At 44.2% G+C, this 18,872-nt stretch overlaps 1 protein-coding gene across 7 annotated transcripts in view; it reads right to left on the reverse strand.

Moving 5' to 3' along the window:
• The window catches only part of CDC14B (cell division cycle 14B), a 62,321-nt gene that overhangs the window by 32,381 nt on the left and 11,068 nt on the right, over positions 1–18,872 (reverse strand). For 6 of the 7 annotated variants that reach the window (XR_009558311.1, XR_009558310.1, XR_009558312.1 and 3 more), the window contains exons 2-4: positions 5,462–5,555; positions 3,279–3,354; positions 327–419 (exon numbers count right to left, since the gene is read on the reverse strand). Coding sequence is in view for 4 of the 7 variants with exons in the window: in XM_035099508.2 (XP_034955399.1) it covers positions 327–419; positions 3,279–3,354; positions 5,462–5,555 (263 nt within the window). In the remaining 3 variants the exon portion in view is untranslated. Of the gene's footprint in view, positions 1–326; positions 420–3,278; positions 3,355–5,461; positions 5,556–7,321; positions 7,602–18,872 lie in introns of those variants that run through there. The other variant, XM_035099509.2, reaches the window with a different exon arrangement.

Below are 18,872 nucleotides of genomic sequence, written 5' to 3' on the forward strand. Positions count from 1 at the left end.
TTCACCTGTCTCACACTGTATCATATATGACATCTGGTTTAGCAAGGCAGGTGAGCTTGCCAAAATGGACTGGCAATAAATAAATAAATCCATATATCTAGTAATACCAGTAACAGCAGCAACAAGTGAGGCGGGGAAATGGGGAAAGAAAATGGGCTTAGGGATAAAACTGTAAAGCAGTTTTATCCTATGAATGCATTCCTTTTCCTAAACTGGGGGCAAAAGCACATGAACCACAAGTTACTTTATCACTAGACATGAGGGGGCAGGGAGGACACAGGCTTGTTGGTCTTTGACAGTTTAAAGTTAAACATTAGAATACTTACTGCGTAACAGCCTATGAGGAAGGCTGCGTTGACTTGCTTTTTCTGATCAAAGCCAGTATAATGAACAATCTTCTTTCTTAACATGGTAAAGGACTGTACGAAGGAAATAAACAATGGAGTTATAATCCAACTCCGTGCATTATATAAAAAAGTTGTATTTGAGTCATTTTTAAGTAGTAATTCCCCCATAGGGGACACACACATGTGCTGCACACATAGAAAACAGCATCATTTGGCAACGCGTAGTTACATTGCTACATTTTATTTAAGGCATAATTCAAAGAATTACTTCTTTGTCAATGTCTTTCTACAACAAAGAGGGACATTGGGACCCAGCATGCATAGTAATGAAGGTTGAAATGGTAAGAAGAAGAAAATTAAATGAGCTAGAAGATCAAATATCCAAAGCAAAAATATAATTTAATGAAACGATTCTGAAGTCCACAATATACAAGTGTTTGAGTCAGGAACAAAAGAACTTTTGTAAACATGAAGTTACTCTGAGAAGCAATTTCCTCAACTTTGCTGTTTTAAAGGGCCTTTTCTAATTGTACCAGACAAAGTGCAAATTATTAAATTATTTACACACCTCAGAGATTCATTTATAGAAGAGCAATAAAAAATACACACCCAACATAAATTTGAACCTATAGTGCTGTCCTCCTCAAGACATGCTCTTATAAACCTCTAGCTCCTGCTTCCCTGTTCACTGAAAAATAATTACTACAAGGCCACATTCACACTATACTTTTAAAGCACTGTGAGACCACTTTAAACTATCATGGCTTCCTCCAAACCTGGGATCTGTAGTTGGTTAATGGTGCAATAACTGTTAAAAGTGTTTTCACAGTACTTTAAATGTATGGTGTTAATGTGACCCAAGCAGAGTAATTGGAATGTGAAGACCTAAGACAAGAGTAATCCCATAACCAGCTCCTCCACATAGTACTTCAAATTCCAAACTTACAATTTATCAGATCTGCACAGCAAACATCACTTTAAGTCTTGGAGCTGTGTGTAACTGCTGAGTCACAAACTTCAGTTTTCACTGTTTAACTTGGCAACAGCATTTCAAAGGCTGAATGAAAGCATATTTGCAGCTTCTGTTTTTTTATTCTGCAATGTCTTCCCAATAGGCATTTTTTCCCATCTACTATCAGATATTCTTGCAGTAAATAACATGAAAAAATGTGGGAAAGCCTGGAAAAGTATGACTTCTTTGACTAGATGAGCCATTTCTGCAGCATGCTAGCTGTTCCAAGATCCCTCACACTACTACATAGTACAGTTTTAAGGCTTAATTGCCATTATATACTACTACAGTTCTATAAAAGACCAGAGGTTATTATTTTTGTAAAAACTTGAAAATAACAGATTGTCTTGTCAACTGTTACATCTGATCATAAAGAAAAAGGAAAACAGATTACTAGCTTGTGGTGTCCTACTGATCTGTAGCAGGGAATAACTGATAAGAACAAGCAGGCACAGCAACTAGATGTATTTAACCTTCACAGAATCCATGAGGAACAAAACTAGTTTTATTCCTTCTAGTTATCTGTTCCAACATTAGAGCAGAGGTTGAATTTGGGGAGGTGGTTTCCTAATGATTTTAAAGGGGAGACCAGCCTACCTTTGGGGGGTCTTAGGGAGGTAATCCAAAAAGTGCTTCTGATATGACAGGCGCGTCCAACCGGTAGATCGTGATCTACCAGTAGATCCCTGGACATCTGTGGTAGATCACTGGCTCCCCTTAAAGAAGCTAAACAACTTTGGCTCCCCTAAAAAAAGCCCTACACCCCCCAAAAGTGGGGCTTTCCTCCTCCCTGGAAAAGCTCAACAACTTTGACTTGAAAAGGGGGGTAGATCACTGCTAGTTTTTAACTCTGTGAGTGGATCGCTGACCACCCCTGTGCTAGGACTTTTGGAAGTGCAACATAATTTCCCCTCCCCCCTCCTCTCCTCATGCACCTCCTAAATTTGCTATGAGTCCCCCCGCCCCAACTCTCTGAAACATATTTGGGGAGGGAGAGCACAGGATGCACAGGGAGAGTAGAGTGTGGGGAAATTCCATTACGTAAGTAATTTTCAATTTTATTTTGATCAAAAGATTAAATATCATGCCACTGAATAAACTAGGGCAGAGTGCCTCAGAGCTTTTGTCATATGTTTTTATTTGGCTTGCCTCTTGCACAGGCTGCATAATGCTGAATGTTGGTCCACAAGGAGCTACAATCTGATGCCTTGTGTGGGTGTCGCACGTCATCTACGGGGGGCCTATATTTCAGTTAGGTTAGAATCCCACCCATTTCGTTACAGTATAAGATACATTTTCCTTAAAATATTAAAAACAACAGGGTATGTTCATTATAAAGAATCAGTTATTTTAATCATCAAGAGCTATTGGCAAGCATTATTATTATTATTATTTAAATGAAAAAGATAAAACCCACTGAAATACATATTAAAGAAATATGTGCTTCTGTGTCCTACAGCTCGTCAGACACTGGCAGGTTGCCAGAAACAAGGATTCCCTTGGGGGGAGTTGGCACTTCCACTCCAAATAGTGTTTCCTAGTAAGTTTATTTTGACTGTGGCACAATGAGGACTTTTAAGTTCCATGGTTTTCAGCTTCTTGCCTTCTGCCTTCATCCATTAACCACAGAATGAATTCCCTGTTATTTGTACTTCAAAATAAAAGCAGGCAAGTTCTACCACATTATACTTCCCCACCCTTTTGCCAAACACACACACACACACACACACACCATTCTCTGGACTACCAATATGAACACCAACCTAAATCCCTATCACTTTAAATATTTTCTGCCAGTGAATATAAAGTAGTAAAAACAGTGCACACATGAACTTCCAAGTGAACAATGTTCATTCCCGGCAACATTTTAAAAAGCAGCACAATAATATACAAACCATTGAGTACAAAGTCATTTTTACCTTCAACTTTTTATTTAGCTTGCAACAGTATCTGTAAATCATTGCCAGATTGAGTGGGCCAAAATCTGCATAGAAACTTGGGGAAAGGGGGCGGGTGGGTAAGAGAGGGGTGAAGAAGAAGAAGAAACGTTTGCTTAAATTGAAATACTTCGGTTGAAATGGCTGTTCAAAAGAACCACATCCCTCCTCAACTCTGCCAGCACTGCCCACATAAGCAGGCATTATAGCTGACATACCACTTATTCAGATTCACTTCTAGATTACTGTTCGAATACGTTGTAATTATCGGTAGAAAAACAATTATGTAACCCTCATACATAGTGTAAAACAGCTCTGCGGTGTCTACTGGATTACAATGTCAATGTGTGTTGAAACAATTTGGGGATTTTCTGTAAAATAATTTGCAGACTTTGTTTTTGGAAAAGTCAGTCGGAAAGGTAACAATGCAGAAATTACAAAAGGTTTTTGGCACCCTGTTAAAACCCTTCAGTTGCAAATTAAAATATATACCGAAGGTGACAAGAACTCATAATTTTCACACTGTGTGCCTGGACACACCACAAAGAATAAACCCACTGTGGAAGTTGCCCACTGGATCTCTGAATGATTCTTTATTCTGCCCTTGCCTCCTACCAATCAGCCTCTGCTGTGGGTGTTTAATTCAGGAATATCTACCAAAGGCAATCTACAAAGGATGCTGCCTATTTCTTGCTGAACAAGTCTGATCTGAGCCTGTCTTCTTTCAGAAAACAGTATGCTTGCAAGGATGCTTTGCTGATACAGCATCTTGATTAAGCAGTTTATACTGGCTACACACAGTTTTTCCTCCAACTATGGCCTATTCAGGCATAGCTGCCAAGTTTTCCCTTTTCTCACGAGGAAGCCTATTCAGCATGAGGGAATTTCCCTTAAAAAAAGAGAGAACTTGGCAGCTATGCTATTCAGGTGATCCACAGAAAGGCTGATGAACAATTGAGACCATCTGTTCTTGTGTCTGCATGACTACTTTTCTTTTTTTTAGCGAGGGAAACTGAAATTATTTTGATCAAGACCATATTTTAAAAAGCAAGCTGACAAGGCCCTGACTTATGGTTCATGGACAACAAATTTCACAATATGGCACTGGCATCCTCTACAATTGTTTTCTGAAATGTACCCGTTAAAGGCTATTAAAAATATATGCTTTGAGAGCCTGTTTGGTGTAGTGGCTAGGATGCTGGACTAGGACCTGGAAACCAGGGTTCAAATCTCTACTCAGCCAGTAAGTTTACTGGGACCCCCAGTCTAATCTGCTTCACAGAGTTGCTATGAGGAGAAACTGAGAACTATGTAAATATATATAATATATATTAGGTGGTCCCTAAAGAACCTTGCTAATTTTTAGGTGGGCATATGCAATTTGCTGCTATAAGACCTTGTGATGGCTACTTTCTTGATAAAATATATCAATGGTTACTATTCATGGTGGAGACAACAGAGGCTCAGAAGCAGTATGGCTCCACAGCAGTATACCACTGCTGGGGAACAACAGCGGGAGAGGGCTTTTGCCTTCACATCCTGCTTATGGGCATCTCATATGCATCTAGTTGGCCGCTGTGGGGAACAGGATATTAGACTAGACCAGGCATCCCCAAACTGTGGCCCTCCAGATGTTTTGGCCTACAACTCCCATGATCCCTAGCTAAGAGGACCAGTGGTCAGGGATGATGGGAATTGTAGTCCAAAACATCTGGAGGGCCGAAGTTCGGGGATGCCTGGACTAGACAGTCCTTTGGTTTGGTCCAGCAGAGATGTTGTTACATTGTTTGGTTACCTTCAACCATCTTACTTGATCCTATGAGCCAGATTCAACTAATGAGTCCTGCTAGCAGAAGGAAGCATGCACAAGGAATTCTGCTAGTACAAGGGGGCTTTTCTTTTGTCTCTTCCCCTGTGCCTCCCCGAACTGGCTCAGGGAGTGGGTGGGAGAACACCCAGAACAGTGCATGGGGGGAGAAGAGGGGAAATGGTTTGTCTGGCAAGCTGAAACACTTGCACTGACTGAATGATTGCCACAGTGCTTTGCTGAATTTCTCCCATTATATTTTCCCTTCAGGGACAGGGATATAATAAAGATTCCTATTACATTCTCATGCTGCTTTATTTCACTGTGTTGAAGAACAAGGGAATAATATTATACTTACTTCTCATATACATATTCATCATCTACGCAGAAATAATGTGTGCTTGAGCTACCACCCTTTGGTTTATGGAAGAGAATGGCAAAATAAACGCGATCTGAAATTGAAAAACAGACATGAAACTAGTAGTTGTCATGAAAGCCAATATATCTGCATACAAATATGTTGATACTATTTGAACTGAGTTAAAACTGCAGGTATATAAAAACAACAACCAGGTATGCTCTTGTGCCAGGCAACATAAAACATTAACAACTGGTCATGGTGGTGAAGTAAGTGACAAAAATGCTGTGTTTGGATGCAGGAAGCCCAGGCTAAAAACCCACTCAATGGGTGGTTTCAGGCAAAGGTCTTCCAATCTACTTCATAGGGTGGTTGAGAGACAAGAACACCATTTAGTTTGACAGTGAGAAGGAATTCATACATTACTAAAGCCCCCCCCCTCACGTATGTGTTTTATTAAGGGGAATAATGTGTAGAACGGGGCTGTGTGCTTGTGCAATGCCACTGGCTCCACTCCAGCATCCATGCATTATAGGAATGGACATATGCAATAAAAAGCCTATGTTTTTCCTCCCTCTATGCCTCGATATCACTATATGCAGAGACTTTCCCTGGCAGATAGCCACACCTAATAGGGGGACATTGTGGTGGGTCTAGAAACCCTACCCTTAGTCTAGCAATTTCCCCTTCACATCATTTACATGTAATCAAACTTGCTTAAACTGTGTGCTTTGGGCTTTGTTTGTTTTTGGCAAAGAGGAGGGGAAAACAAAGAAAATATTTTTATTATGCACTTAAAAGTCTGCTTAGGTCAGAGCACAGGTCAAAATAGTGGCTTTGATCATACCCTTACAGCTATCTCTAAATTACTGGAAGAAGCATGAAATGCAACTGCGATGGAAGAATGAGAATTTTTTTTTTTTAAAAAAAATCTCTTTTGAATGAAAAGCAATCACTTCACAAAAACCTCTTGATTTAAAAAAAGCAGCACTCTAAAACATTTCCAAACCAAACAGATGAGCGTGCCAGCCTGTAGGATCCCACTGGATTCTTTGCCACATTTATTTAAATCAACTAATCTTTGCCCCACTAGGAAGCCCTAGCGATTTCCAAGGGGACTTTACTTCCAAGTAAATACCTGTAAGGCCATGGTGCAACACAGCAATTAACAGGTTTTACTTGGAAGAGTCACAGGCCTTGAATTATACATCCTAACCTTAGAACAGGGAAGAAAACCCTCCTGAAGTCAAGGGAGCTTACATAGCTAGGGTTGGGTTGTATTCTCAGATTCATCCGTTTTGTTCTCTTGAGGTTTCTGTTTTATTTCCACTGCAATGGGGTATTGCACCATCAGATTTGCTTGCTCGCGTGTCACAGTATTTACAAACGCAGTCTACCCACCCACCCCCATGCGCAGACAGACAGCTGCCGGCAGCCTGCAGTTTACTGTATATCCTTTTCCAAAGCAGCTAATAACCACACTGACAAACCACTTGCGTTGATGCCAAACAAAGACGCCAAGTTTAAACGGCTTATATAAAAGACGAAGCTCGGGGAAAGGAAAGTTCGGGGCTCCTTTATTATCCAATGCCACTTGCAGCGAGAGATTTATTGTATTTCATCCCCGCCAAACTTCTTGCAAACACACCAGAAACCCCGGGGCCTGATCCACGCCATTAGCAGCAGCCAGCAGCCGAGAGGTCGCCCTGCTTCCCGGCGTCCCGGGTTCACACGCTTGCCGGGAAACTTCTGCCCGCGCGCAGAGCGAGTCTTTAAAGGGTCAAAAAGTCGACCCAAAGAAACCCGCCCGCCGCCCTTTCCTCTCGGCTCCGTTTCCCAACCCTTGTTTTTCCTCCTCACCTTTCGCCACCTCCGCGCACAGGCGAAAGTCCTTCCCGGCGTTCATTGTTTACAGACATGAAGCAAAAGCGGTCGAGGTTGGGGAAGCCGAGGCAGAGCTCGCTGGAAATGGCTGCGGCCGCCCCTGCTGGCTGCGGGGCCGCGGAGACAGCGAAGGGCTCCTCCCCTCTCTCCGGAAAGTTTTCCTCAGAAACACGCGCCGCCGCCGCCGCCCACCACTCCCGCTGCAGCGGCCGAGAGCGCGCCCGGTCCTAACCCCGAGGGGTGGGGGGCTCGCCCGGCCGCGGAAAAGCGCAGGCGACTTGAGCGAAGCCACCCCTGTCGAGAAGCGGCTCTCGAGGCCTCTCCGCGGCTGCCATTGGCTGGCGAACGGAGGCAGCCGCAGCCGCCCTTCGCGTTCCGAGCGGGGCACGGCCCTTCTTCTCCCAGCCCAGCCGCCGCCGCCAGGGGAGCCGGCTCGGGATACGCAGGAGCCGGGCTCGCCCATTGACTTGGCAGGCCGAGCTCCCCTGGCTCTGCCTCGCCGCCTGAGACAACGCGCAGGCTTGCGAACCGCCGGCGCTCCGCCACAAGCGCGCCGGCCAAAAACCTCTCCCCTCCACGACAACATTTGAGGCGCCTCTCTCTCTTTCTTTCCCTTTCCCTCGCCCTCTTCTCTCCGCGACAATATGCGAGGAGGCAGCTTTCAAGGGGCCTTGGACGAAGCCACAAAACTCAAAACAGTCCACCGCCACCGCCTCTTTGCTTTCCTTGGCCTGTACTAAACTAACGCGAATTTCAATTAAGTTAGGCAGCCATTCTGGAAACTTCTGTCTTGCTATTGTACTGCTGGGATTTGTTGATTTGAATGTAAGCTGCTGTGTGTGAGTCTGTAATATTTTCATCGCAGCCTTGTAGCCATCTTGAGTCTCCTCAGAGAAATAGGTGGGATATCTAGACTAAAACAAGAGAGCAACAGATGGCTAAGGTTTCGCAAGTGGAAACCTTGGGTGTGTTTTAACAAAATAATGGTTTTTTTAAATAAATAAAAAACAGAAGAGTTCTCATATCTGTTGCAGGAATTTATGTATAGGTTGGGGGAGTTTCCCCCTCCAGCAGATTTCATGCACATGCACCCCACTACCAAAATCAGCACAATCATTTTGTGACTTCTGTGTTTTGTCCCCATAGAACACTTCATCACAGTCTCTTCCTATCTATTCAAAGGGCCTCTGCTGCACAATACCAAATGTAACAATTCACTGATAAATGTATCTATTTACTGGCTCACTGGGAAAACTTCAGAAATTCATATAGACATGTGAGCTCAGCTACACAGCAGCCCCTCTGCCTGAGTGACAATCCCTGGCATCCTGATGAAGACAAAAGGGTGTGATTAACTTGACTGGGAAACAGGGAAATGTAAATGTAAATATATCTTTGGTTTCACTTGATGGGTATTTGGTGGAGGACAGACCTCCCTTTTCATGATGTAACAATGATGTACAGTACTGTAGTGATGTAAGTTCGGGTTCTCTTTTGTATGGGGCTTCCATCTTGTTTCACCTGGTAGCAGGTGGGAGTCCTGTCGCAACAGTCTTCAATAAAGACCAAGCCTTCTGGCTGCTGTTTGCTCTGATATTCCTGGCTGGTGTCCTTGTTTTTTTGTCCAAGGGAGCCCTCAGATTTCTCCGTTAACATATTCCACCTTTATGCCTCAATATGAGGTGCTCAAGGCGGCTCCCAAAACATTTTAGGTGGAAGGAATTGTTTGAGAATACTCTCGCTTTCACATGCTACAGCATAGCTTTGGCAAAGGTTGCAATGCACAAGTACAGTTTAGATTTACTTCTGTGGAACCATGCACAGGATTGCACAATAAAAGGGGGGGGGGGCAGTGCAATTCCCTAGTATGGTTCCTTGGAAGCCACACAGTCTCTCTCACAACCTCGGCCCCTTCTGTAAAATGGAGGCAATAATCCTGATTTAATTTAGAGGCGTACAGGGGGGTTAGGGGAGGGGTGATGACTCCTTTTGGGGTAGGCACTGAAGCGGTTTGACTTCACCCCCAGAGGTACACTCCATTGTCTCTAGAGACAGATGTATGCCTACAACAAATTTACAGGTTTGCTGAAACAGTTACAATATGTCTAGTTACAGGTAGGTAGCCGTGTTGGTCTGAGTCGAAGCAAAATAAAAAAATTCCTTCAGTAGCACCTTAAAGACCAACTAAGTTTTTATTTTGGTATGAGCTTTCGTGTGCATGCACACTTCTTCAGATACACTTAGTTGGTCTTTAAGGTGCTACTGAAGGAATTTTTTTATAGTTACAATATGGTTAAACTTCTGAACATTTCATAGCACTGTATAAACACTAAGTATCATCTCTTTGGCACCTCAACATAAGCGAAGTGCTGTGCAAACCTTAAGAGTTTTATGGTATGGCTTGCTAACGTTTCCATTTTAACAAGAGCAAAAACATAGGGAGTAATTTGCTAAGCGCACCCAGATGTTTGAACTAGTGTCCTAGTCCAATTCTCTATCAAAGCTTCCACATGTGAGCTTGTTGTTGTTTAGTCGTTTAGTCGTGTCCGACTCTTCGTGACCCCATGGACCACAGCACGCCAGGCACTCCTGTCTTGCACTGCCTCCCGCAGTTTGGTCAAACTCATGTTCGTAGCCTCGAGAACACTGTCCAACCATCTTGTCCTCTGACGTCCCCTTCTCCTAGTGCCCTCAATCTTTCCCAAGATCAGGGTCTTTTCCAAGGATTCTTCTCTTCTCATGAGGTGGCCAAAGTATTGGAGCCTCAGCTTCACGATCTGTCCTTCCAGGGAGCACTCAGGGCTGATTTCCTTAAGAATGGATAGGTTTGATCTTCTTGCAGTCCATGGGACTCTCAAGAGTCTCCTCCAGCACCACAATTCAAAAGCATCAATTCTTCAGCGATCAGCCTTCTTTATGGTCCAGCTCTCACTTCCATACATCACTACTGGGAAAACCATAGCTTTAAGTATACGGACCTTTGTCGGCAAGGTGATGTCTCTGCTTTTTAAGATGCTGTCTAGGTTTGTCATTGCTTTTCCCCCAAGAAGCAGGCGTCTTTTAATTTCGTGACTGCTGTCACCATCTGCAGTGATCAAGGAGCCCAAGAAAGTAAAATCTCTCACTGCCTCCATTTCTTCCCCTTCTATTTGCCAGGAGGTGATGGGACCAGTGGCCATGATCTTGGTTTTTTTGATGTTGAGCTTCAGACCATATTTTGCGCTCTCCTCTTTCACCCTCATTAAAAGGTTCTTTAATTCCTCCTCGCTTTCTGCCATCAAGGTTGTGTCATCTGCATATCTGAGGTTGTTGATATTTCTTCCGGCAATCTTAATTCCGGCTTGGGATTCATCTAGTCCAGCCTTTCGCATGATGAATTCTGCATATAAGTTAAATAAGCAGGGAGACAATATACAACCTTGTCGTACTCCTTTCCCAATTTTGAACCACTCAGTTGTTCCATATCCAGTTCTAACTGTAGCTTCTTGTCCCACATAGAGATTTCTCAGGAGACAGATGAGGTGATCAGGCACTCCCATTTCTTTAAGAACTTGCCATAGTTTGCTGTGGTCGACACAGTCAAAGGCTTTTGCATAGTCAATGAAGCAGAAGTAGACGTTTTTCTGGAACTCTCTAGCTTTCTCCATAATCCAGCGCATGTTTGCTATTTGGTCTCTGGTTCCTCTGCCCTTTCGAAATCCAGCTTGCACTTCTGGGAGTTCTCGGTCCACATACTGCTTAAGCCTGCCTTGTAGAATTTTAAGCATAACCTTGCTAGCGTGTGAAATGAGCGCAATTGTGCGGTAGTTGGAGCATTCTTTGGCACTGCCCTTCTTTGGAATTGGGATGTAGACTGATATTCTCCAATCCTCTGGCCATTGCTGAGTTTTCCAAACTTCCTGGCATATTGGGTGTAGCACCTTAACAGAATCATCTTTTAAAATTTTAAATAGTTCAGCTGGAATATCATCACTTCCACTGGCCTTGTTATTAGCAGTGCTTTCTAAGACCCATTTGACTTCACTCTCCAAGATGTCTGGCTCAAGGTCAGCAACCACACTACCTGGGGTGTACGAGACCTCCATATCTTTCTGCTTTCCCATAAATCAGACTACCATATTTGTATCTCCTTTACATGTAGAAAGGAGGGGAATTGATAATGCATGTTGAGATTTACAGTGCAGGAGTTCCCCTGAAAAAGAAAATGGCATGGGTGTGTGTGTGTGTGTGTGATTCCATAGCTAGGAAATCTAATAAATGAATTGGCTTTTTGTCAGCAACAGGGAAACTGGCTTGTGTGATGCTTTGTGTTTTATCTCAAGTGACTATCAAGTGTTTATATTGTGTTTTTACTATTCTGCTGGGAGCTGCCCAGAGTGGCTGGGAAAACCCAGATGTGTGTGGTACGGTATTATTATTATTATTATTAACAACAACAGCAACAACAACAACTTGTTGTGATTTCAGATTAAAGAATGATGCACACATCCTGAGAAAACATATAGAAGCATAATGCAGCAAGATATGGCAAATTATAACCTCAGAGGGGCACAGGGAAGCTTTCACACTATAGAACTTTACTGTGAGACTCAAAACAGATGAATGCAGTATTGTCAGGATCTGCACTTCCCCACAGCTCATGGTGAAGATCCCAGTTTCAATTCTCAGCATTTCCTGGCAGGGCTGGAAAATATTTCTGTCTGAAGCCTCGGAAGCTGCTGGTAGCCAGCATGGATAGTTCCAAGCTCAACTGGTCTTACTCAGAAACTTGCCTATGTTCCTAAACTTTTTATGGGGAGGGATATACCATTTGCGGACTAGGGAAGGAATGCATGTGAGAAGTCTCAGTTCTGAAAGCACAGCCTTTTCATAATGATATCTTTTCTTTACTTCTGCATGTTACACACACTTCCTCAGTTTGCTGCTCACCAAAGGGAAAATCCATGGGTAAAAAGAAAACAATGTGTGCTTATTTGTTTGTAAGCTGAGGATTTGCTTCTTCCCAAGCAAGTGGCAGAATATTGTGAAAGAAGTATTAGCAATTTTAAGAAGCTAATTGCAGGGTGTGGAGATGTTGTTTTCGGTTGCCAACTTTAAAGGTATGCTCATGGCAGAACATTTTTACAATTCCTTACCACGCCTATTACTATGAAAGAAACCAAATGTAGAAATAATAATGTTTAAACCCTTCCGTAATAGATGTGTCCACAGAGGACAGTTTCAAAGGGCGAGCCAAAAATGGACACTTTTCTTTCGGAGGGGGGGTCAATGTTTTACAGTTTATTCAGATATCAAATATTTTTTTAGCATGAACTGAAAAGTAGTGCAACTCACTCTATATATCACCATACCATAAACTAAAGGTTTGGCACAATCACAATCTCTTTCATCATTACAACCACCTTCTTAATGACTACTCCGAGTAACATCACTATTTCTATTTTAGTCATCCAAGATTACTTGAGAACAGAGACCTTGGGCAAGTTATGTCAAGAAATGTCACACCACTCAGGGATCCAGGATCCATACTAAAAAAGTAAGTGACTTTAATGCATTTACTGAAGTGCGGATGTAAGCTACAGTGTTTGTGATAACTATCACAACATTGATAAAATGGTATATGACCCTACCTTTACCCATTAAGATACATTTTACTTCCACAGTGCAACACATCTGAAGCCTAAGAAGAACAAAATAGTTACATTCCTTATTCCACTAGTCACTCCTTCATTTCACATCCATCCACAGCTAATTCTGAAAGTTCTTTAATTTCGTTACACATTTGGGAAGAGATCCAGCTCATTTTGTGCCTTTGAGACTTCAGCACTTCTGTAAAGCAGTTATCAATATTTACAGGGTAAGTGCTGCAGTTAAGAGAGTGACTAATGGGTGTCATGAGAAAGCCTTGTAATAATCAGAACAGACACATAAAGAGCAATATCCGGAACACTTTGTACTAAGTAAATACTCACAAATGGGAAATGTACTCTGACCCAAACCTGGGCACACTTAATTCAGCAATAAGCCTCACTCAGTATACCGGTATTGGATGTACTTCAGAGTAAAGGTACATAGGATCAGGCTCCATGTTTTTTGGGAAGGGCAAGACTGTCAATATTAAAAGACTTCTTAGCCCTCTTCTTCTTGGGGGAAGGAATATTTTGGTGCACTTGAGGTTTAGTTAGGATCTACACAGGTCATCTTCCTTCTCTTTCTGTATGTTACCTGTTCCATACCTATATGTTCAAACCCTTGGAAAAAGCCCCACCAGCTCCAATGCCCAGGTTTTTGGCAAGCCTCTACAATGTACATCCATTTTTAAAAGGTCAGTGGAAATTTGCCCATTGATTTCAGCAAAATGGTGCTTATTTTGCAACTCAGGTCACTTGCTGTAAGTAGATTTTATCAAATCGGGGTCTCCAGCATCCAGTGTCCACACCTTGTCCTCTGTGCTACCAGTTCTGGTTCTTCTGCAAACCAGGTACATTTGCCTCTGATGGTGAAAAGATGCCCTCTAGGCTGCAGCTCCAGCCTGGATGGCCTAGGACAGGGGTCAGCAAACTTTTTCAGAAGGGGGCCGGTCCACTGTCCCTCATACCTTGTGAGGGGCCAGACTACATTTCGGAAGGGAAAAAATGAACAAATTCCTATGCCCCACAAATAACCCAGAAATGCATTTTAAATAAAAGGACACATTCTACTCATGTTAAGACCCACTGATTCCTGGTCCGTCTGTGGGCCAGATTGAGAAGGCAATTGGGCCGCATCTGGCCCCTGGGCCTTAGGTTGCCTACCCCTGCCCTAGGATGATAATACCTGGCACATTCCTAGTCCACAGAAGCAGATTTCCGAGGAGATCTCTCTCTGCCTTTCCTGCCAGATGTGCTTGTGTACTTCAGGCAAAGCTCAGAATTGCATGCTTTGCTCATCTTCCTGTTATGGAAGTACGAGTCTTTGGCAGACAAAGAATTCTTACAGGGATAGAAGGTTGGAGCTGTGATTTTTTTTTTTGTCACAGGGCTCTCTACCATGTAGTTACATTGAAACATAGTAAAGGTAAATTCTGACACACCCAGGATGATTCCCCTCATGTGGAGGAGCTTTATGAAGGCATGCTGGTTTGTGTGTGGAGCCCTTTCTCATGTGTTGAAGAAAAAGATGGTGAGAGGTAGAGGATAGCTGCTGGGTGCGTAGGTCGGGGGGGGGGCCTAGCCCTTGGAGCCCCACAACCCCCTTACACATCCTCTGAATGCCTGAGGTCACATGAACATTCCCTTATAAACTGATGTGGAGCAATTAGTATCTTGCTGTGTGATCATTTCAAAAGCCTATCTTAACAGCTTACTTAAACGTATCAGGCAAGAGGCCAAGACAGAGGCAAACTCTGCAGTGAGCAAAACGCATTTGATCCAATATTTAAAAGGCCTTTAAGATAGTGCTCAGAGCAGCCTGCAGTCTGTGGTGCAGGGTAGCTGTCTGCAGTCTTTCAACAGGGTGGCTACCAATGGGCAGTGCAAGTCAAGATTCCTCTGGTACAAATCTGGTACAAATCTTGACACAGTTTACATCAGGCTCTCCAGATGTTTTGGAACTGCAACTCCCATGATCCCTGACCACTGGGCCCTGTTAGCTAGGGATCATGGGAGTTGTAGTTCCAAAACATCTGGAGATCCAAGGTTGCCTATGCCTGGTTTACATATTTAGGAAGGCCACTCTCAGCCTCCCCCCCCCCAATCAATAGTATAAGGATCATACTGGTCTTTCATACATTGTAGATGTGAAATAATTTGAGCAAAAGCTGCAGATCTTCTCCTTTAGAAATGCACTGGCTGGACCCTTTCTAGTCCCAAAATCAAAACAACAAACACTTAGAGCAGGCTTCCTTCACCTCGGCCCTCCAGATGTTTTGAGACTACAATTCCCATCATCCCTGACCACTAGTCCTGCTAGCTAGGGATCATGGGAGTTGTAGGCCAAAAACATCTGGAGGGCCGAGGCTGAGGAAGCCTGACTTGAGAGGAACAGGGGAGAATAGATGCAAGTGGGGGCATCTAGCTAAAGCGTATAGGAGGATATAGAAGCCGGCTTTCATTGTCTGCAGCAAAAGTAGCATGTTTTGATGCCAAGGGTTGCAGATTAACCTCTTAGAAGCACCCCCCTCGAAAAGCTAAACAATTGGGGTTGCTTTGTGCACCCAGTTACAGGAAAAACAATTGATTGATTGTCAGAGGGATCTTTTCAGAGAATGTCTGGGTTGCACATGACTGACATTTAATCACAAAGTTATAGGCAGAGCAGTTATTGAGACTTCCTTGGAGGTTTTTAAACAGAGGTTGGATGGCCATCTGTCTTGGATGCTTTAGCCGAGATTCCTGCATTGCAGGGGGTTGGATTAGATGACCCTTGGGTCTCTTCCAACTCAAAGATTCTATGATTCTAAGACTTCATTTAATAAACTCAGATGCCACAGGCAAGAACCCAGCTTTAGGGGTAAAATTGAACTTGGGGTTGAACTTAGAAGTTTTAAAATAAATGTGAAAAGGGAACCTTCATGCCCTGATTATTTATAGTCTATTAGCAAGATGCCCTTGCCCTCCAGCTGAAAGGGAAAAGGCTTGACTTTCCAAAAATAGCAAAGTAAGTATTGATAAATTTTAGGCAGTTGGGTACCATTTCATTTACAGAGCAAGATTCTTAGCCAAATTAAAGTTCTTCTTTTGCATCAGATTTGTTATTGGATTCTGGAATAACTTATGTCAGGAAGCATGCTGCTGAGTGACATGTATCTTGGAGATACACTTTAGGGCTTTCCCTGTACATCATTGCAAGCTTCTATTACCAGCTCAACACAAAGACAAATCCAAGACATATTCTCAGGACATGTGCAAAGTTCCAGCTGTACTGAGCTTTTTTGTCACATTTAGTCTGACACAGAAGCAATCAGAGTGAATTTAACTCTACACACATAAGAGAGTCATGCATTACTTAGGCTCTCCAAAGCTATGTACTGTGGCCTGCCAAAGGATGTGGCACAGTACAATCTTCCCCCCCCTTTTTGTGTGATGTGAAATAAGTAGCAAAATGGGCATACCGAGCCCAGGGCTGCTGTATGGCATGTTGATCACAACTTATATATAGACCTGTCACAGGATCAGGCTCACATAACAAATGACCTTTTTATTTGGACAGGACAAAGTCACTTTTAAGTGTCAGTATGCCCATTTGAGGGGAGTAGGCTGGGAGTTAAACCACAGAGCCTAGGGCATGGGTGTCAAACACAAGGCCCGGGGGCCTAATCCGGCCCGCCAGACCTCGTCATGTGGCCCACGTAGCCGCCGCCGACAGTATCAGCTCACAGTAGTTCTGGAACCTGCGATTGGCCGAGGGTCAAAACCGGGGGCGGGGCTGCAGGCGGAGGCCGGGGCGCTGGAGCCACGCTGACGGCCTTGGCCAGGGAATTTCAATTTCGAATGAGGCTGAGGGAGGCGGTGGCACAGCGGCCAGACGGGGAAGTGAGATGCAGGAGGAGGAGGAGGAAGCCCGCCGAGGAGGTAGGAAAGCCCTACAGGTGCCGCCAGCAAAGTTGGTGCCGGGACGGAGCAGCGCTGGATATTTTTTTGGCGGGCTTTGCTGTTGTCTCCGAGAGCGAGTGAGGCGGCACTGGGGAGCCGGCGCCCGCCGCTTTCCTTCCTCTCCTCGGCTGCATCCGGGAGGTGGGCGAACGAGTGGGTGAAAGGGATGCGGAGTGAGCCTGAGGGGGAAGTAGGCGAAGCGCAACAGTCGCTCTCTTGATGGAGCCGGGTTTCTCTTCCCTCTTCCCCTGTTTTCTCCTCATAGATACTCGGGAGAGTGCCTGGCTCTTACTCTGCCCCCCACCCCCGAGCCGCCCTTTGGCTTCTCAGTTCCGGTGGAGCTGCTCCCCGGGGGGCGGCCGGGAGGGAGGAGGCGGCGACGGCACGGGTTCCTGCTCTTCCCGCTCTGCCACCGCCGCCTCCTCTCAGCCCCTCGTGATGTAGGGCTCCAGATGGAGTTTGAGTAGGTGGGAGGGGAATTTTTTTTGGGGGGGGGGAGGTTTTCAAGCCTCCTCTGCCTGCAGTCCCGGTAGGGAGAGGCGGCGGCGAAGACGACAACAGCGCGGGTGGGGGGAAGAGCAGCTCTGAGGCGAAGATGCACGTCCGCTGGGGCTGCCGCCGCCTTCCTCCTCGGGAAATCCGTTGCCCTCCCTCAGCGCGAGGGGAAGGGACTCTGGTGCTGAGGAGGGAGGATGCAAAAGCAAAGCAGGGAGTTGGCGCTGCACCGCATGTTCCTGCCCCTCTCCAAAGCATGGGGTGGGTTGCAGCGTGTGGCATCCTGCCTAGCGGGGTTTGGGTGTGCGCAGGGCGGGAGAGGGAAGCCCTCTTTCCATCTGCAGGTTTTTAATCCCAGCAGTGGCTTTCTCCTTCCTGCCGAAGGTTTAGTTGAGCCCCCCCCCCCCCGGAAGCCGTCAATCCCCACCTTTTGTTCAAATTTCCCTCGTTTACATCCCCTCCCACACACGCGCCACGACGCAGGAATGTGATCCGCGTGGGGGCGGGAATGAGCTTACATTATTACAAAAAGCAGTAATAATTGAATGCAGTGACAATAATTTATGATAATAAAGAGTGGACACATAGTCCTACAGACACAACCGGCCCTTTGAGGGTGACCAAACTGCTGATGCGGCCCCCGATGAATTTGAGTTTGACACCCCTGGCCTAGGGCTTGCTGATCATAAGGTCGGCAGTTTTTACATGAGTAGAATGTGTCCTTTTATTTGAAGAGGGCCAACTAAAGATAAAAAGAAAAGAGAAAATAAAAGAATATCTTTATAGTTGGCTGGACTATTTCCAACTTAACGAAGTCTTTTAAAAAGATAGACAAATCGGTTTTGAGAGAGAACCTTCAAAATTTGAAAGAGAGTTACTTAAAAATAAAACTAAGAGAACATGCTTAAGATGGCCCACAGGTGGTACCTTACCCCTTCTAGACTATCAAAAATGTACAAGAACTTAGCAAATGTGTGTTGGAGATGTGGAGGAAACAGCAGAGACATGTTCCACATGTGGTGGACATGTGATAAGATAAAGAAATTCTGGAGGAGACATTTATGATGAATAAAAAAAAAAAGATAGGTATAACCTTTGCAAAAAAAAGAAGAACCTGAGGCTTTCTTATTGAGCATATTGGATAAAGACATTCCAGGAAATTTAAGAGAAATTTTCTTATATGCAACGGCTGCGGCCCGTATGCTTGTGGCTGAAGGATGGAAAGAAAAAGAACTTGCTAAAATAATGGATTGTCAAAGTAAGTTACAGGAGTTTGTTGAGATGGCACAATTGACAAGTAATCTTAGAGGAAATACAAAACAAAAATTTGTGCAGAAATGAGATATCTATAGAAAATATGTTTGAAAATATAGTAATAATAACTTAACCATGTTGGCTTTTGAGTGATCTAAAGGAAAATACTAAGTGGAATTCAAAACGAAGGCGATATAGCGGTAACA

The sequence above is a fragment of the Zootoca vivipara genome, chromosome 11, assembly GCF_963506605.1.
Source record: "Zootoca vivipara chromosome 11, rZooViv1.1, whole genome shotgun sequence".
Classification (NCBI taxonomy): Eukaryota; Metazoa; Chordata; class Lepidosauria; order Squamata; family Lacertidae; genus Zootoca; species Zootoca vivipara.